Source organism: Elephas maximus, chromosome 1 (assembly GCF_024166365.1).
Source record: "Elephas maximus indicus isolate mEleMax1 chromosome 1, mEleMax1 primary haplotype, whole genome shotgun sequence".
NCBI classification, from domain to species: domain Eukaryota; kingdom Metazoa; phylum Chordata; class Mammalia; order Proboscidea; family Elephantidae; genus Elephas; species Elephas maximus.
Genome location: NC_064819.1, coordinates 218,588,126 through 218,609,502, shown reverse-complemented (window position 1 = coordinate 218,609,502; position 21,377 = coordinate 218,588,126). Strand labels below are relative to the sequence as shown.

At 43.3% G+C, this 21,377-nt stretch overlaps 1 protein-coding gene across 2 annotated transcripts in view; it reads right to left on the bottom strand.

Annotated features, from left to right (window-relative positions):
- SAMD5 (sterile alpha motif domain containing 5) overlaps positions 1-20,221 on the bottom strand; it is a 485,760-nt gene extending 465,539 nt beyond the window's left edge. For both annotated transcript variants that reach the window (XM_049905974.1, XM_049905888.1), the window contains exon 1: positions 18,818-20,221. In XM_049905974.1, coding sequence (XP_049761931.1) covers positions 18,818-19,252 — 435 coding nt within the window. In that variant the 5' untranslated portion in view covers positions 19,253-20,221. The remainder of the gene's footprint in view (positions 1-18,817) is intronic.
- Positions 20,222-21,377: the final 1,156 nt, after the last annotated feature.

Genomic DNA, 21,377 nt, shown 5'->3' with positions numbered 1-21,377 from the left:
TCCTACAGGGTTGCTATGAGTCAGAATCAACTCCACTGTAACAGGTCAAAGGGTTTAAACAGTCACCATAGGTGAGGATCCTCTAAGTGGCCTGGGGTGTGTAGAGAACAGAAAGGGAGCAGACTATCTGAAGGGGAGTGAGTGGAAGAATGGGAGGATGAGGAAGAACAATTCCAGAATCTGGGAAGAATTTCCTGAACTGCACAGAAAAAAGTCCATTTTTGCTGTGAAAACAGTCAAATCAATAGGGATTCAAGTTAACCCGTTGACCCCCTCAGAGTCTCTGCCCCCTTGTTCAAAAGCAAAATGTTTGTCTGCACAGACCAGAAAACGAAACCATGACCCTCAACTATGTGGCTCTTGCCTTTGAGCAGCAGGGTTGAAATTCCCCACACTTCACTGCTGTCACTGCCTCTTGCTCTTGTCTAGACAGGGACTGCATCTTCCAAAAGCTATTGGCAAGAAGTCGGCTATAACACTATCACAATAGTAACTGAGAAGTGGTTACAAAACTGAAGGTAAATGTCAGTTATTATTCATGAAAGAAAATACGCAGCATGTAAAGGAATGTAATAACAATCTGCGAGTAAGATTATTATGAATTCCTCATCTCACACTGAGGTGGTTTCAAAAGATATCATTTCATTTTTTACTTCATCTCAGCTACATAAGGATGATTTAATATTAGGAAATCTATCAGTGTGACACATCACAACATTAGACCCAGTAGGAAAAAATTCTCATTTACTTCTAAGTTGCTAAAAAGATATTTAATAGAATTTGATATCTACTCCCAATAAAAATTCCTACAAAATGAGAAAAAGAAGATTGTTTTCTTAACACTATGAAGAGTACCTTAAACCGACAGCCAATGCCAAGATAACAGCAAAATACCTGAAGCATTTGCATTATACATATACAGTCACGTGCCGCATAACATACTTTCGGACAACTTCTGACTGCATATACGTCCACAGTCCCCAAGTTACAAACGTCCAACTTACATACAATCCACACTTAAGAACCAACCCTTGTAAAGCGTATTATATTTAAAAAAATCTGAGGTACATACAATGGTTCCCAATAACAAATGGGCACTACTTTACAATGGCGCATCAAAACATTACTGTTATTATTATTACCATATTATTACTCTGAAGATGTTTTAGCACATTTGGAAGTGTTTGTTTAATGCTTGCTATGCAGAGCAAGGTGCACTATATACTACATATTAAGACAAACATTTGACTAACATTTCTGACTTAAAGACAGATTTAGGAATGAAATTCATAATCCAGGGACTGCCTTAGATAATCTGGTATTCACACAATGTCCAAATCACATAACGTCCTATTTTACATAGTCTATCATAAACACTAAGTGATGCACGAGTGTAATTGAGAATGAGACAAGAGTACTTAATTACCATTATTATTTAACACTGCTATAATATAAATCCTAGGAGGCAAATGGTTAGCGCACTAGGCTGCTAACCAAAAGGTTAGTAGTGTCAGTCCACCAAGAGTTGTAATATTGAAGGATTCTACCAGGAGAATATTAAACGACACAAGAAGCATCAAAAGAAGATGGAAGGAATACACGGAGTCACTATACCAAAAAGAATTGGTCAACATTAAACCATTTCAGGAGGTAGTATAAGATCAGGAACCCATGGTACCCAAGGAAGAACTCCACGCTGCACTGAAGGCACTGGCAAAAAACAAAGCTCCAGGAACTGAGAGAATACCAGTTGAGATCTTATCTATGCCAAGAAATCTGGAAGACAGCTACCTGGCCAACTCACTGGAAGAGATCCTTATGCCTATTCCCAAGAAAGATGATCCAACTAAATGTGGAAATTATCAAACAATAATTAATACCACACTCAAGTAAAATTTTGCTGAAGATCATTCAAAGGCAACTGCATCAACAGAGCAACAGGGAACTGCCAGAAATTCAAACTGGATTCAGAAGTGGATGTGGAACCAGGGATATCGTTGCTGATGTCAAATGGATCCTGGCTGAAAGCAGAGAATACCAGAAAGATGTTTACCTGTGTTTTATTGACTATGCAAAGGGATTCGACTGTGTGGATTATTACCAGCTGTGGGTAACATTACGAAAAATGGGAATTCCAGAACACCTAATTGTGCTCATGAGGAACCTGTACACAGACCAAGAGACAGTGGTTTGAACAGAACAAAGGGATACTACATGATTTAAAGTCAGGAAAGGTGTGTATCAAGGTTGTATCCTTTTACCACACTTATTGAATCTGTATGCTGAGCAAATATCTGTACGCTGAGCAAATAATCTGAGAAGCTGGACTATATGAAGAAGACATGGCATCAGGATTGGAAGAAGACTCATTAACAACCTGCGTTGTGCACGTGACAAACTTTGCTTGCTGAAAGTGAAGAGAACTTGAGCACTTACTGATGAAGATCAAAGACCACAGCCTTCAGTATGGATTACATCTCAACATAAGAAAACAAAAATTCTCTCAACTCGGCCAATAAGCAACATCACGAAAAATAGAGAAAATGATGATGTTGTCAAGGATTTCATTTTACTTGGATCCACAATCAACACCCATGGAAGCAGCAGACAAGAAATCAAACTAGGCATTGCATTGGGCAAATTTGCTGCAAAAGTCCTCTTTAAAGGGTTCAAAAGCAAAGGTGCCACCTTGAAGACTAACGTGCCTGACCCAAGCCACGGTGTTTTCAATCGCTTCATATGCATCTGAAAGCTGGATGATGAATAAAGAAGAATTGATGCCTTTGAATTGTGATGTTGGCAAAGAATATTGAATATACCATGGACTGCCAAAAGAACAAATAAATTTGTCTTGGAAGAAGTACAACCAGCATGCTTCTTGGAAGTGAGGATGGAGAGACTTCATCTCACATACTTTGGACATGTTATCAGGAGGGATCAGTCCCTAGAGAAGAACATCATGCTTGGTAATGTAGAAAAAAAAAAAAATTTTTTTTTTTTCAATGAGATGGATTGACCCAGTGGCTGCAACAATAGGCTCAAACATAACAATGATTATGAAAATGGCACAGGACCAAGCAGCATTTTGTTCTGTTGTACACAGTCACTATGAGTTGGAATCGACTAGATGGCACCTAACAATAACAACAGAGGTGCCTCAGAGGAAAAGGCCTAGTGATCTACTTCCAAAAAATCGACAATTGAAATTCCTATAGATGACAATTCTACTCTGACTCACATGGGGTTGCCATGAACTGGAAATGACTGAATTGCAACTGGTTTTGTATATAAATTCTAGCTAATGCGATAAGACCAGAACAAAGAAATATGAGCTATAATTACTGAAGCAGAGGATAAAATTGTCCTGTGTATATAATAGAGCATCTATAAAATACATACATAAAATATGACAATCAACTGAAAAAAATTTTTGAATAGTTCAATGAAATGTTCTATAAGAAGGTAAATACACAAAAATTAAAATCTATTGTATATACCATCAGAAACCCTGGTGTTGCAGTGGTTAAGTGCTACAACTACTAACCATAAAGCTCAGCAGTTCAAATCAACCAGGCACTCCTTGGAAACTCTATGGGGTATTTCTACCCTGTCCTATAGGGTCACTATGAGTCAGAATCGACTCGAAGGCAATGGGTTTTTTTTTTTTTTAAATCTTTGGCTGAAGGGCGAACTTCAGGAGTGACTTCAGCACTGAGTTAAAAGGGTATTCAGGGGCTATACTCTTGGGGTTTCTCCAGTCTCTGCCAGACCAGTAAGTCTGATCTTATTCTGTGAGTTTGAATTTTGTTCTACATTTTTCTCCCACTCTGTCCAGGACCCTCTATCGTGATCCCCGTCAGAGCAGTCAGTGCTGGTAGCCAAGCACCATCTAGTTGTCCTGGTCTCAGTCTGGTGGAGGCTGTGGTAGTTGTGGTCCATTAGTCTTTTGGACTAACCTTTCCCTTGTGTCTTTGGTTTTCTTCATTCTTTTTTTGCTCCAGACAGGGTGGGACCAGCAGATGTATCTTTGATGGCTGCCCATAAGCTCTTAAGACCCCAGATACTACTCACCAAAATAGGATATGGAACATTTATAAGAATAATCTTAATAGTAAGTACATGAAGAAAACAATTCAACTTTATTTAAAAATATGAAAGATTTGCTTAGAGAACCATAAAATAACCAGAATAGAGACTGTACAATATAAATATAATGATTCACTCAAAATTAATGTAGTCTTATTCCTAATGAGGAAACCCTGGTGGTGTAGTGGTTAAGAGCTATGACTGCTAACCAAAAGGCTGGCTGGCAGTTTGAATCCATCAGGTGCTCCTTGGAAACCCTACGGGGCAGAGTTCTACTCTGTTCGATAGGGTCACTGAGTTGGAATTGACACAATGGCAATGGGTTTGTTTTGTTTTTTTAGTTTTATTCCTAACAAAATTCCAATCGGAATTTTCTTACAGGCATTTAAAAATACCCTTAAGGAAGGACAATACTCAATACAGAGAAGGTCAGCTCAACTGGACTGGACCAAAAGCAAAAAAGTTTCCAGGATAAACTGAATGCTTCAAAGGTCAGCGGAGCAAGGGCAGGGGTTTGGGGACTATGGCTTAAGGGGACTTCTAAGTCAATTGGCAAAATAAATTCTATTATGAAAACATTCTGCATCCCACTTTGAAGAGTGGCGTCTGGGGTCTTAAATGCTAAGAAGTGGCCATCTAAGATGCATCAATTGGTCTCAACCCACCTGGATCAAAGGAGAACAAAGAACACCAAGGTCACACGATAACTACGAGCCCAAGACACAGAAAGGGCCACATGAACTAGAGACTTACATCATCCTGAGACCAGAAGAAATAGATGGTGCCCGACCACAACCGATGACTGCCCTGACAGGGAGCAGGGCAGAGAACCCCTGAGGGAGCAGGAGAACAGTGGGATGCAGACCCCAAATTCTCATAAAAAGATCAGACTTAATGGTCTGACTGAGACTAGAATAATCCTGGCGGTCATGGTCCCCAAACCTTCTGTTGGCCCAGGACAGGAACCATTCCCGAAGACAACTCATCAGACATGGAAGGGACTGGAGAATGGGTTGGAGAGAGATGCTGATGAACAGTGAGCTACTTGTATCAGGTGGACACTTGAGACTGTGTTGGCATCTCCTGCCAGTCAGAAACTGGCAAAACGGCACGAAAGGAGAGACTGGAAGGAGGGAGCTGGCTGACTCATTAGGGGGAGAGTAAATGGGAGTATGTAGTAAGGTGTATATAAGTTTATATGTGACAGACTGACTTGATTTGTAAACTTTCACTTAAAGCACAATAAAAATTATTTAAAAAAAAAAACATACAATCAAATTGGGTTTATTCAAGGAATATAAGAAAATTTAAGCATCAGAAAATCTACCAATGTGATTCAATATACTAAAAGAATAAAGGAGAAAATTGCATAATCATTTTAGTAGTTACAAACAAGGCATTTGATAAAGTATAATATCTATTAATCATGTAAAAAATATTATGAAAAAGCCAGAATAAAAGGAAATTTTCTAATCTTGACAAAGAAAAAAAAAAATACCCTTAAGCTCATCCGGAATACTAAAAGGTCAACAATAGCTTTAAAAAAAAAAAAAAAAAAAAAAACTTTTAAAAGAAGAAATCAGAGCCACTTGGCCTATTTGGAATGGAAATATATTAAGAATTATAAATCTACAGTATTAAGAATCAACATACCAATCACTATATCAACACAAAAAAAGTTAAAATATGATGTAGGAAGTATGTAAGGAGCCCTGGTGGTACAGTGGTTAAAGCACTCGGCTGCTAACCACGAATACACGAGTCGTTCTTCAGGAGACAGATGTGGTAATCTGGTTTCTTAAAGATTACGGCCCTCGAAAGCCTATGAGGAAGTTCTACTCTGTCCTGTAGGGCTGCTAAGAGTCACAATCGATTGTGATGTTTTGTTTTGTTTTTAGGAATTATGTGAACCAACTGGTGCTTCCATGGCTGTTGACTGTGGATCTAACAGCCATGGAAGCAGCAGTCAAGAAATCAAAAGACACATTGCATTGGGTAAATCTGCTGCAAAGGACCTCTACAAAGTGTTGAAGAACAAAGATGTCACCTTGAAGACTAAGGTGCGCTTGACCCAAGCCATGGTATTTTCAACCACATCATATGCATATGAAAGCTAGACAATGAATAAGGAAGACCGAAGAAGAATTGATCCCTTTGAATTGTGGTGTTGGTGAAGAATATCGAATATACCATGGACTGCCAAAAGAATGAATAAATCTGTCTTGGAAGAAGTACAGCCAGAACGTTTCTTAGAAGCAAGACTGGCGAGACTGCGTCTTACATACTTTGGACATGTTGTCAGGAGGGATCAGTCCCTGGAGAAGGACATCATGCTTGGCAAAGTACAGGGTCAGCGGAAAAGAGGAAGACCCTCAACGAGGTAGATTGACACAGTGGCTGCAACAATGGGCTCAAACATAACAATGATTGTAAGGATGGCTCAGGGCTGGGCAGTGTTTCATTCTGTTGTGCACAGGGTCACTATGAGTCGGAACCGACTTGACAGTACCTAAGAACAACAACAACGATGTGAACCAATGTGAAAGGAAAAAGATTTTAAGATTTTTTTGTAAAATTAGCTACTCCGAGAACAAAAGCATTAAAGCTTTACCTTATATCTGGCACCAAAATGAATTTGAGAAGGATTAAATGTGAGATAAATGTAAAAATGAAACCATAAAAATTAATAGGAAATGTTAAGTAAATAATTGCTGATTTTGAACTAGAAAATGCGCTTCTAAGGGTAAAAGCAATCTCAGAGATAGAGACTGATTAACTATACTATTCTATTTAAAAATTTTTAACAAAGAGAAAAACCTAAAAAGCAAATGAAAAACTGACCGAAATATTTTCAGTAGATAACACAAGAGAAAATGTTGCCATCATTATCGTCATTATTTAAACAGTTCGTTCAAATTACAAAAAAAAAAAATGCTCACAACTTAGCAGATGGCAAGGACATGAAATAATTTCAGACAAATGTGCTATGACAGATCACTTTTGTGTGTGATCTTTCTAGCTAAGTGTGAGTTACCAACAGGGTAACTGTGGCCCACCAAGGTCAGCTTTACCATTCCAGTGGGCTTGAAATGAGCCACTCCAGAGGCGGGAAAGAGAGAGGAATCCACCACCACCCAAGGAAAGAGAGACTGGCAGAAGAGACCTACAGGAGACAGCGCAGTGGTCTTCCGAGCCACAGAGCAAGAAAGCTGAGTACCTTTCAGTGGAGGCTGAGGATCATGGAGAGGCACGCCTGTGAGCACAGCTGGAAAGAGGCTGTCCTCATGGAAGAACTGTATGCTTGAGTGTTTGTGAACCTGAATTGTAACCTGTTACTTCCCTAATAAACCCTATAATCGTGAGGTCTGTGAGTTCTATGTGGTCATTGCAACGAATTATCAAACCCAGCGGAGAAGTAGAGTGCCACAGGAGGGACGGTTGGTGTCAGAATTGATAAAGATGGTGAAGACAGTAGGCATACCTGACCACATCTTCATAGGAATCAGCCTTAGGCTGCTGATCTCATTCCCCCTTGTGAAGTTAGAGGAGGTCAGATGCCACCCCCGAGCCATTTTTACAATAAGGTCTTCCATATTAAGAATAACTGCAAAATGTCACTGAACTGTACATGCAGAAATTGTTGCATTGGTATATGTCCTGCTGTGTATATTCTCAATCACAACAAAAAATAAAACGAATTTTAAAAAAAGAATGACTTCACAATGATAAAGCTATATATAATGCTATAAATATTATCAAGATGCCTTGGGTGATGGCTATATGTCAAGTATTGACTCGACAACAATGGGTTTGGTTTTTGGTTTATTACCTACTTGAATCCTAACGACAACCTTGTTGTTAGGTGCCATCAAGTCGGTTCCGACTCAGAGAGACCCAATGCACAACAGAATGAAACACTGCCCGGTCCTGAGCCATCCTTACAATCCTTGTTATGCTTGAGCTCCTTGTTGCAGCCACTGTGTCAATCCACCTCGTTGAGGGTCTTCCTCTTTTCTGATGATCCTGTACTCTGCCAAGCATGATGCCTTTCTCCAGGGACTGATCCCTCCTGACAACATGTCCAAAGTATATAAGACACAGTCTCACCATCCTTGCTTCTAAGCAGCATCCTGGTTGTACTTCTTCTAAGACAGATTTGTTCTTTGTTTTGGTAGTCCATGGTATATTCAATATTCTTCACCAACACCACAATTCAAAGCCATCAATTCTTCTTCGGTCTTCCTTATTCATTGTCCAGCTTTCACATGCATATGATGTGATTGAAAATACCATGGCTTGGGTCAGGCGCACCTTAGTCTTCAAGGTGACATCTTTGTTCTTCAACACTTTCAAGAGGTCCTTTGCAGCAAATTTACCCAATGCAATGCGTCTTTTGATTTTTTGACTGCTGCTTCCATGGCTGTTCATTGTGGATCCAAGTAAAATGAAATCTGTGACAACTTCAATCTTTTCTCCATTTATCATGTTGTTGCTCATAGGTCCAGTTGTGAAGATTTTTGTTTTCTTTATGTTGAGGTGTAATCCATACTGAAGGTTGTGGTCTTTGATCTTCATTAGTAAGTGCTTTAAGTCCTCTTCACTTTCAGCAAGCAAGGTTGTGTCATCTGCATAACACAGGTTGTTAATGAGTTTTCCTCCAATCCCGATGCCCTGTTCTTCTTCATATCGTCCAGCTTCTTGTATTATTTGCTCAGCATACAGATTGAATGGGTATGGTGAAAGAATACAACCCTGACGCACACCTTTCCTGAGTTTAAATCGATCAGTATCCCCTTGTTCTGTCCAAACAACTGCCTCTTGATCTATGTAAAGCTTCCTCATGAGCACAATAAAGTGTTCTGGAATTCCCATTCTTCGCAATGTTATCCACAATTTGTTATGATCCACACAGTCAAATGCCTTTGCATAGTCAATAAAACACACGTAAACATCCTTCTGGTTTTCTCTGCTTTCAGCCAGGATCCATCTGACATCAGCAATGAGAAGTAGATAATACTAATCACCATTTTATATACAAGGCAACTCAGGTTTAGAAAGAGCAAATAACTTGCCCACACAAATGGTAAAGAATTGAAATTCAGTTCTGAGGCATGCAGCAGGCTAAATAATGGCCCCCAAAGACATCCACGTGCTAATTCCCAGAATCTGTAAATATGCTACTTTAATAGTAAAAGTAACTTTGCAGATACAATTAAATTAGTACCTTGAGATAGGCAGAGCATCCTGGATAATTTAAAAGGGCTCTACGTAACCACCCAAAAGAAAACCAAACCTGTTGCCGTCGAGTCAATCCCGACTCATAGCAACCCTAGAAGTCAGAGTAGAACTGCCCCATAGGGTTTCCAAGGAGCACCTGGTGGATTTGAACTGCTGACCTTTTGGTTAGCAGCTGTAGCACTTAGCTACTACGCCACCAGGGTTTCCTGTGTAACCACAAGGGCCCTTATAAGAGGGAGGTTCACTGTCAGAGTAAGAGAAGTGACAATGGAAGTAAGAAGCTGGAGTGATATACACGGAAGGAAGGAGCCACCAGCCAAGGAATGCAGGAGGCCTTTAGAGCTGAAAAGGACAAGAAAATGGATTCTCCCCCTCAGAACCCAGAAGGAACCAGCCCTGCCAACACCTTGACTTTAGTTCTCTGTGGAACTGAGTTTGGACTTCTGACCTCTAGAAGTGTAAGAAAGTAACTTCATATTGTTTTAAGCCACTAAATTTGCGATAATTTGTTATAGCAGTGATAAAAAAACTAATACAGTCTGTAATTCCTATAGTCCTTCATTTTCAAAGAAATCACTATAAAAAAAAAAAGACTAGTAGAGTAGAATACGCAACAGTTTTTAAACTTCGGATATAAAAAAAAAAACCCATAAAATTCTAAGATAAACCACATTCTGGGAAAAATGTTTGCAACCTATATGATCAATAATACATAATGCATAAAAGTATAGTATATAAAATAACACTATACAATATGTAAAGGATTCCTGCAAAGCATCTGGAAATAGTCTACCACCAGTAGAAAAAAAAATTGGCAAACACCATGAACAGGCAATACATAATTATAAAGAGTCACAACTGTGAAATTTTGCCCTGGTATTAAAGGCATTTTTCAAGTCATATCTGCTGACATGGGAATGGCGTTACCCCTATTCACACACAGTGTGATACATTTATATATGTATATTGTGTGTATATGAACAACACATATTTTTACACATAAATAATTTTTAAAGAAATATAGGATAATATTAAAAAGTCAAATACAGGCCATTTTAAATTTTTTCTTTGCATACTCCCGTTACTTAAATTTTCTCACATGAATGTGTTTACTTTGCAACCAGAAATTTTATTTTGCTTTAAATTTTATTACAAGCATGATTTATTCACTATCCATAAGAACACCTTACATCTGTAAAGTTCTTTTAGAATTTACAAAACGATTTAACATGTATTGTGACACTGAATTCTGTGAGGTAGATACTGGCACCATTTTACAGAAGAAAAAACTTCCCTTGAACTAAAATAACCACATTTCACGTTTGCGAAGGTGGAGGGAAGGATTCACCCCAGATGCAAGCAATAAGCGGCTGTTTAAAAACTGCAAAGAATGGACTACAAATCAGTCAACTTTTTACTTTCAACATTCCCTACTGCCAATTCTAAACAATGTCAGTGATAAAAACACACCTCCCTGAAAAAAATCTTTGCGCTGGCCTAAATTCTAATTGCTGCAGTTACAGTTGAGTTTTTATACTATGTCTATTAGCTTCAAATTAGCATATCTTGTTCCTCTTCCTTTAATAAGCATTGTATTCTACACTGACGTTAATTCAGAAAACTCCCAGTTACAGAGTTGGTCCCCATTTGGAAACTTGTTAAGAGTCTGAGGTAGTCGTGTCTCTTTGCAGATCTACATAGGACAGTGACAAACAGCAGATCTGAGATAAACAGTGAGGATAGCAGGGTGATTTGTAAAAAAGAAGAAATAAAACTGAAGTTACTCCAATTCTTTTATTCTTATGTGACCACCTGAAATTTGTATTTGTGTTGAACATTTAAAACAGTGAAACAGTACAAACTGCAAGGTGTATTATTATAGTTTGATAATAATATGATCATAGATGAAATAATTTTACTGAATATTTTAAAACTGCAATTTAATCTTTATTTTAATTATTACCTGCTTTAGACCTAAAAGAAGAAATCAAGAAAATAATGATTACTGTGGACTATTATGGAAACCCTGGTGGCATAGTGGCTAAATGCTATGGCTGCTAACCAAATAGTGAGCAGTTCAAATCCACCATCTGCTCCCTGAAAACCCTATGGGGCAATTCTACTCTGTCCTATAGGGTCGCTAGGAGTTGGAATCAACTCAGGGTCAACAGGTTTGGTTTTCTGGTCTGGTGTACTATTACACAACTATTGCTTTAAATAATCTTGTCAAATAGAGGTGGGGGTATTAAAAACGGTAACAGGCTGGGTGACAAATACAATAGACAGATCTCCAGTTTTATAATAAAGTTATAGTATATCTAGAGGAAACATCTTAAAATTCAGAAAATCTGCTCATTAAAATCTGGCAATAGAGAACAGATGCCAGGGATTTTTCTTATTTTTTAGCTGTATTTCAAATGATGTAGGTCTGATTTTGTTCATATTTATAACTTTATGGAAACACAACAGTGAGCATTTTAGAGTGCACCGGACCATTTATTTCAATTAGAAGCTGTAATGAAATCTCTTTAAACTATTAGATGTCACTTAGTCTGTATGTAAGACAGATAGTATGCTTAAGGCCTTCTGGCATGATCCAATTACTTGTCCTTAATAGTTTTTACATTGACCAAAAAACAAGGATTCCCTTCCTATTCCTCCCAGGCCTCCCCAATTTCCAATCAGTGGTCTATCTAAAACAGAAATTTACTCACAGACCTTAGAAAATAACTGGTAAAAACCTTTCAACTCAAGTAGGAGTAGCAATAACCCTTTGCTGTATCCAAGAACTCAATGCTGTTTCCAGCTGTGAACATGAGGGTCCTGGTGGGCTTTCCCTCGCCCCAGGCACTGTTCTTCCCAACACCTCAGGCTCTCTTGCTGATTTCAAGGGCCAGCCTTGGTCATTTCCATGTCATCTAACTCATCTTGCTTCAGGAATATTTATTTCCAAACACATTTCTGGTGAATCAGAATCTAAGCGTTTACGTAATCTGAAAAGAACTGCACTTTTATCAAAATACATTTCTATTTTTCGTGGTACACCTTAGACAACCCACCTAGGAGCAGACAAGGTTCATGAGTGGAGCTTAACTCCCTCACGCTGCCCATTCGTCACTCAAAAGAGTAAGGAGGGAGAATGAGTACAACAAATACTCCTTTGAGATGCTGCATGGCAGTGTACAGAAGAGAGCTTTCTAAGAAGAGCAGGGCAAGCCAATGAACAGCCAGCCTTCACACTACACAAATGCAGTTAACCCACCTCTTGCAGCGCCATTTACCTAGTATCTGTGTACAGTGTACCTAATGCCGCCCCTGTAGGCACCTTCACGCTAATTACCTCTGGGAAGGTGCACAGCTGGCTCCTTGCTCTTTGTACATTGTCCTTAGTGCTGCTGTAACAGAAATAAAGTGAATAGCTTTAACAAAGAGGAATTTATTTCTTCACAGTAAAGTAGCTAAAAGTCCAAATTCAGCTCCAGGGGAAGGCTTTCTCTCTCTGTGGGCCTTCTCATCAATCTTCCTTCAGACTAGGAGCTTCTCCACGCAGGGACCCTGGGTTCAAAGAATGCTCTCTGCTCCGGGCACTGCTTTCTTGGTGGTCTCTGGTTATTTCCCTTTCCTTTTATCTCTTGTAAGATAAAAGGTGGTACAGGCCACATTCCAGGGAAACTCCCTTTACATAGGATCAGGGATATGACCTTAGTAAGTGTGTTACAATCCCACCCTAATCCTCTTTAACATAAAATTACAATCACAAAATAAAGGACAACAACAAAATACTGGGGACCATGGTCCAGCTAAACTGATATACATTTTGGGGGGACATAATTCAATTCATGACATAGATAAACACGGAATTGACTTCTGTGTTTTGGAAAGCCTTTCTGGGTAATTTTCATATTTGCAAACATGGATACACACAAAGAATGTATTTTTAAGGGTTCAAAACTAGGAAATGGATTCTATATAACATAAAATATAAAAACCAGTTTACAAACCATACATACCCCCCTTAAAAATCCATCATTCTGTTGTCAGATCCCAGTTTCCATTTCACATTTTACTGAATGTCACTAGTCTTAACTCCATGATTTCATTTCAAATTACTTTAAATGTTTATTTCCAAACCAGATCCACCTTAGAAAAATGAAGGTTTGTCACTACTGGAGATACTCCAAAGAATGTTCTCCACTGGCACCAGAGGAAATTCAGTAAGGGGAGCTTCAGAAATGTGTTGAGTAACATGAGAACTACAGCATGAGTACTGATGGAGTATCACTTCCAAGTGACTGTTTTGAAGACTACAACCTGGTTGTGAATATCTAAATTCTGAAATGTGTATAGTTTTAAAAATCATTTGCATTACTGTATCTTCAGGCACATAGAAATGACAGGGCACCATTCGTACTAAAAGTCTACCACTGATGTATTACCAAACACTGGCAATACATCAGCAATGAGACTGGGCCAGAGGGCTCTTCTGTACACAGCCGACACACAACTACGGAAGCCGAGTGTCCAAGCAAAGCCAGGTATGGGGATAATAGGAGGTGACATAGGTGAGTGCTTACCAGGAGTCAGGCATTAGTCTGATATATTTGTTAACATTTGAAATAAATACAAGTGCAAAATTCTCACACCCCTGGTATTTGTGGAAATGATATTCAACTTTTATACGGCATACCTACTACATGGCTGACACTGGGCTAGACCCTCCACGTACACATTCATTAAATTGTAAACCGGGACCATGTCTATCTAGTTCACTGCCGTAATCCTTGGGCCTACCATATGCACTGCACATGCTTAAAGTTTGTTAAGTGGATGTGAGGATGAATGGATGGAGGGCTGAGCACCCACCTAAGCGGAAACTCCATCAACAACACACTGTAAGGAGTATGAGGAAAACGTCTGCCCCACCTTCAACCAAGCCCTTGTCTCTCCTTCTTTCCACAGTGTTCCAGTCCGGGACGAAGACAGAAAGCCTAGAAGGACCTTCGCTTGCCTAGGCTGAGGCTATGTGAGGATACAGGTTTCAGTTTGGGAAAACTGGCCTTCGCCAGCTTTCACTCTGTCTCTGGTAACTTCGTGAAGGCAGGAAGGATTCTCAGAAGGGAGGAATGTTTATTGTCATTTCATCTTCTGCCAAGATCCAAGGCAAAATTCCAAAGGACACAAAGTATATCTTTTCCAAGCTCTCTGTTTCCTTTCTAAATACTTCTTCTACCTCTCCACCCTGGCCCCAGACACACAAGCCTTTTTTGCTTTCTCGCTCTCCAAATTCCTTCATCCTACGCCATCTTTCCAAAATCTCCACAAATAGCCTTATTCCAGGAGAGTCTTGTAACTTAAAATTACATACCAAGGTGTGGGTGAAGTTTAACACTCCCATGGCATTATTAAATAAGGTTATTACTAACTAGAACCATTTTAATTGGTAGGATGTGGCAAGGAGATACTTCTCAGAAGCCTTCACTCTATCTGCTATCTACCCCAGGTCCTACTTTGTGCTTTTCTAAGATGGCTAGAAAATAAAATACCTTTACTTCCCCACACCATTCACACCCACCACGGCCCAAGTCACAGCACTGCCAAACTCCCTGGGACTCCATAAAACATCACGAATACCCTGTAACACTATTACAAATTCAAGAGTGCTGAGGGTGCATTCTATGGCAGTATGGTTAGCCCTGGTGGTGCAGTGGTTAAATGCTCAGCTGCTAACCAAAATGTCAGCAGTTGGAACCTACCAGCCACTCCACGGGAGAAAGATGTGGTTGTCTGTTTCCATAAAGGTTACAGCCCCTTGGAAACCCTTTGGGGAAGTTCTACTCTGTCCTATAGGGTCACTATGAGCCAGAATCACCTCGACCGCAAGAAGTTTTTGTTTTGTTTTTAACGTTTATACTTAGTGATAGCTATAAACGGAGCCCTAGCGGCACAGTGGTTAACATCTCAGCTGCGAATCAAAAGGTCAGCAGTTCGAATTCACTGCCGCCCCCTGGAAACCCAGTGAGGCAGTTCTACTGGCTCACTATGAGTCGGAATTGATTTGACGACAATGGGTTTGGTTTTTTGGTTTCTAGCTATACACACCATATAATGTCTAACATTCGTATATGAACACAACATTCTCCTAAGCCTCTAATCCTTCTCTCTCTCTCCCTCACTGGTATCAGATGGTCAGACAGAGAAATGAGGGCTATTCAGTGTAACACCCACAAAGTTCCCAATAAAGCCGCTTTAAGGAGAAGAATTCCAAATGGCACCCATGACTACTGCACATTCTGATCATGATAGGGTCAAGGTCTTTGGAGATAGCATAATGTGAATCACATCTTAAAAAGAAAAAACCCTTACGATGTTCACAAAGAAATAAGCTGCATCAGAAAACCAACTCTTAAAAAATTTTAAATCCAAAATTAAGAGACAACTTCCATATAAGCAACAAATTTAGAATGATCAACATGACCAGGCACTAGACACTCTGGTGCTCAATTTCATGTGCATTTATTATATTTTAATTCCTATTTCCACATGTATTTTTCTTATGACAAGTATATGAACATAGAGTAATATGATTACTCTTTCTTATAATAAAGTTTGTGAGCTCCAATTTTCTAGTCCCCAGTTGGAGAATTAATGAAGGAGGTAATGAGAAGGCTTCCATCCCCATTTAAACCATTCATTTAGTCGGAGAGGTCGAATTAGATATGTAGAAAAACTGAATGAGATCTATCCTCATTAGCAAACATTCTTGTTACAGGGTTTATACAGAAAAAAAGTTGGCTTAAATAATACTTTACATGAAAAAAAAAAACTAAACCCGTTGCCACTGAGTCAATTTTGACTCATAGTGACCCTATAAAAAACAAAACCCTATAGGACAGAGTAAAACTGCCCCATACGGTTTCCAAGGAGCAGATGGTGGATTCGAACTACTGACCTTTTGGTTAGCAGCCATAGCTGGCCATAGCTCTTAACCACTGTGCTGCCAGAGCTCCCTACATGGAAAGGAAATGGTATGACAAGGCAAGTTAAAATCTTCTTATATAAACTGTATTCCATGCGCACTCCAGTATCGCTCACTGCCGTGCTCAGACATCCCACGTCCTTAAAATCTGCTTCCAGGCCTGGTCCATAGGCCTGTGTTTCTTTTTTAAGAATCAGAACCCAAGTTTGTTACTTCAGGCACACCACTCTCACCTCTAGTCCACACCCTCCTCTGCCCTCTCAGCCCAGCCATACAGCACCTTTCCTGAAGAATGAACCTAGTGACACACCTTGCTCTCGGCCTGTCCTTCTGTACTCCCGTTCTCTCAGTCCTAAGCCCCTTGCTGGGATGCTAACAGCAAATGTCAAACTGGCCTCCAGCTCCTTTGAACTGTTGACTCCAGGAACTAACCTTTATAGTGACTATAGGAGTCCCTCTGTCCAAATTAGGCGTCTCCTGCCTCTACCTGCAAAGATTACTACATTCTCTCTGTTCTCCTGCTTTGGCCAAAAGTCAGTAGTAACACGGTCAGAGTGGGCAACATGAGTTTCACTTGGGGCAAGCAGCCCTCCTAACCTGCCCTCTTTACAGTCTTCATAAACCAATTTATAAGTTCAAGCAAGTTATCTGAATCACCTTTCCTATCTGCAAGAGAAGAGGTGGCTAACAAACACTTAAGCTCCTCATGCCCTCCTCCACTCGTACTGTTAGCTAGTTTTTACAAAGCTTCCCCTTGAAATTCCATAGATTCAGGCACTGTTACCTTTACTAGGAAGCCAGTGAGAGCCCCACGATGACCACACAACACTTAGCCTGTCTCCATTTCCCTTTTGGAGCACTGTGTTTACTTTCCCTGACAGCTGCACCCAGTATCTTTGCCATCGTTTCCTCCTTATGTCACAATTTTCACGCTGAGGCTCTCGTGTTCCAGTGTAACTGCCAGGCAGGCTTGGGGGGTTACCTATGCTGTCTGCTCTCTTTAAAGTCAGGACCCTCTACCTGAAGGGCTGCAGAAACCCAACTGAACAGACTGAGCTGGAGACAGACCTCTTGTCTGAAATCGGATTTTCTGTTACTTAATTACTGTATTCAGTACCCAAGTCCACATTTCAGCCTTCCGCACAGAGCAGCCGTGATAACTTCCAGTCCCTTCCCTGAGGCTATCCTGGAGGAGAAAATCACATTTCCTTATGCTCTGTCCTCTCCTCCCAAATATGGGTCCACTAGGCCCTTCCGGAAGCCACCAAAACCAAAACCAAACCCACTGCCCTTGACTGGATTCTGATTCATAGCGAGCGACCCTATAGAAAAGAGTAGAACTACCCCATAGGGTTTCCAGGGCTGTAAATCTTTATGAAAGCTGACTGCTACATCTTTCTCCAGCAGAGCGGCTGGTTCCAAACAGGGGTGGAGTATCCAATAAGCAAGGTAAACACCGGCTTATTTGTGCTTACTTCCTAATTTGTAGTGAACAATCTCACATGTTTTTCACCACATTAGCACAAGTAAGGCTGTGCTTACCTTTCCATCCCTGTCAGGGACTGTAAATTTGAAAAGAGGCTTTGATTCTGCAGGAAGAGAGATAGATGCCACTCTTACCTAGAAGCAGAATCTTTGATGTGGTGAAAAAAAGTGAAATTGTGTGACTGGTAAGCAAGGTCAATACTGTGCTTACCTTGCCTATTGGATAATCCTCCCTGGTTGGAACCGCTGACCACCTGGTTAGAAGTGGAGCACTTTAACCACTGCACCACCAGGGCTCCCTCTAGAAGCCACAGCTGTACCTGCTTTAAGTCATCCTGGACTAATAATAAACCAGACCCCTGACCCAGCACAGACCTCTGAAACACTCCATGAGTGGCCCTGTTGTCCTTGGCACTTCATTACATCCTTGTATACTCAAGTGTAAGGAAGCTTTTTCAAGTGGGCTAACTAGCATGTGTTTCCTTAACTCTCCTCTCCCCGAATGTTCATGTTAATGGTACACTTTCCAAAGTTGCAGCAAAGCTGAGAACTGACTTTATAGAACAGAGAGCAACAGGGCCTGTTTCCTCACTCTTAAAAGCGGCTTCACTTGCTTCCCCTAGGAGTTTCTCAAACAGGGAAAAGAAAGAGAAAAGGAGAGTTGAAACTCACGTGGGTATTAACCCTTCTTCTCCAAACCCTTCAGACCCAAACAGTGCTACAGAAATCATTGGGAATCCCCCTTTGCTGCCAGGAGCACTGAGAGGCCAATTCCCGACAGGTGAGCACCGGAGGCGATGCCGAGACTTGACCTAGAGTTAACACCTGGATTTGGGATCTTGTCCCTCCAACAGCTGGAGACACCAGGAAGGAAGGAATACAGCGCTAGAAAGAAAATAGAAAAGAAACCCGAACACCCAAAGCATCCTTGCCTCTCAGTCGTCACCTGTACCGGGCCGCCGAGCCTCAGCTAAAGGGGCAGCGCCGCGTCCCCTCCCGCCGCGCGCTCCCGCCGCCCAGGCGCCCCCTTACCTTGCGGGAGTACGGGGGCTTGCTCAGGTGGATGCCGTCGCGGACAAGCTTATCCCTGATCATGATCTTCAGCTTCAGCTTGGGGTAGCTCACCAGCTCCCTGCTGCGGGGATCCCCGCGGGGTCCCTGGGTGCGGTCGGCCGCGCCGCCGAACGGCTCCCCCCGGCGGCCGGTGGGGACCGCGTCGGCGGGCGACGGCTGCGGCTCGAGCGTGAAGTAAAGGCCGGCGGCGGCGGCGTCCTGCTCCCGCAGCCGGCTCACGGCCTCCAGGATGCGGCGGCGGTGCGCGGGCGCCAGCACCCCGATGGCGTCCAGGTCCGGGTCCCCGATCTGCTTGCACACCTCCAGGTCATCGTAGCCGTTATCCACGAAGGACTCGGCGTACTGCGGGAGCTGCAGCGCCTTCAGCCACTCGTAAACTATGTTGGTGCACATGGTGGGACTGGAGCCCCGCCGACACGGCGGCACCAGTTCCTGGAACTTTTAGTCCTTTCCTTGAAGGAGGAAAATAGGAGCAAAGTTTTCCTATTAAAGCACAGTAGAGGGTCAGAGTCCGCAAACCATCGGAAGACGCGTGGAAGCGAGCCTGTACCGGAGGCAAAGTGAATGCCCACGCCGCCGGGAGCTCGCAGCACTGGCGCTGGGCGAGCCGCTCCCCGCGCCCTGGATGCGCCGCCGCCGCCGCGGGGAGGGGCGCAGAGGAGGGCGGAGGCGGGCGGGGCACCGCACCCCTCGGACCCGCGCCGGTCAGCGCCGCGCCGTGCCGCCCGGGAGTGTCCCCGAACAGGGCCAGCCGGAGGCCGCGCGGTGCATCGCGACTCCTGGCTCTGCTGTCTGCGACGGAACGCGCGCCCCACGCCGGGGAGGTGGCTCTTCCGCGGGCGCCCAGGAGCGCCTCGTCTTCGCGAACGCGAGTCCCTGTCGTCCTCTCACTGGGGAGGGTGGCCTCTAAGCTGCGGGCATCCACGGCTGCCTTTTATTGCTTTTTGCCGTCCTTTTGGAGCCGACTTCCCCAGCCCGTGGAATGCGCTGCGCTCACTTCTGCCGTGAGGCTCCCGGACTCCCGCGTGCGCGCCCGCGGGCCGCTCAAGGGCACGTCCGCGCCGCCGGCGGGGGTGGGCAAGGCAAGGCGGTCAAGTTTTCCTTCTCCCTTCCCATCCTCTTGGCATCCCCGGTCCTCAAGCCCCGCGCTTCGGCCTCTTCCGGGGACGCCCGCGCAGTGCCCGGAGCGGCGGCGCCTCGGCCGGGCGGTGAGACCAAGGCGGGGGCGGCTGGGCGCTGCGCGCGGCCCTCCTCGCGGTGTCTGCTCGGCGTGGCTCCCCTTTTCCCAGGCCCCCGGGTCTGTGAAAGTTTGCGATGGGTTGTACTATCTGCTCGGCCGACGCGTTCCGCCTGGTCGCCTCACCCTCGTCCCCACTGTCTTCTCTCCCCGGTCCCCCCCCCCCCGCCTTCTGCCCGGGCGCCCTGGGGGACTTTGGCTGTGCCCTCAGGGATAGTACGAGGCGTTCAGTCCTGGAGTCCGGGGAGCCAGCACCGACTTTCTCTCCTCCGGCTCCGCGACCCAGCTGGGTTAAAGGGGTCGCTTGGCCATCTCCGCCTAGGGCACTTTTTAAAGAATGACAAAATCACCCGAGCTTCCCCATCGTGCCCAAAGCCTGAGCCGCCACCTGCGGGTTGGGCCCCGAGCGGCAGGTGGAACAGACCGAGCTACTGGACCACATTTCCCCCAGTGTCTGACCCCCTCTTCAGGCCAAGTGAAGTTGTCTTCTCTGAGAAGGGAGACTCGGCCTTGCAGCTGATCTGGACACCCTTTTCCTGAAGGGGCCCGCGTGGGGCGTCCACACTCTGGCCCCGGTCTTAGGAGGTGGACAAAGGGTGATTTCAGAGTCGTTTCACCAACTGCTGCGTGTTTGGTGTTTTCAGGGGTCCCTCTTTCCCTAAATCAAAGTATTTAACCCTTTGGGTCACGTTCCCCTTAAAAAATCAGATGACAGCTTTGGGGGACTTTTGCAAAAAAAAACTGCCCATTGTAGGTGCACCCCAAAATGTTCTCTATCGTTACCGGGGCTTCTGGGTTCCCAAAGCCCCGGGACCACGGGTCCCAAGTTAAGAATACCTGCCAGGAAGGGCGGTAGATTTGGGATTGAAGGGAGACGAGTGCACAGAGCTGAGGGGGCTCCATGAGGCCCAAGTCCTGGGTCACCCGGGAGCCCCTTCCTGAGCCCGAGTTAGAGATGTGGACCCCTACTAGGTTCAGATGCGCCAGGCGCTGGCATGCCGGACGCGCCCCGCCCTCCCCGCCCGGCGCTACGCCACGCCTCTCCTCGCCAAAGCAGGCTCACAGTGCCCCCTTGTGGCTATGTGGGCGAATTTCATGAAGTTGTCAAAAAAAATACCGAGGAGTCTCTTCCCACTCAGAGCGACTTTATAGGAAAGAGAACTGCTCCACAGGGTTTCCTGGGTTGTCGCTATGAGTTGCAGTCGACCCGATGGCAGTGACCTTTTTTTTTTTTTTTTTTTTACACCTCACCCACAGAGCAGCAGCCCACTGACCTTTCGG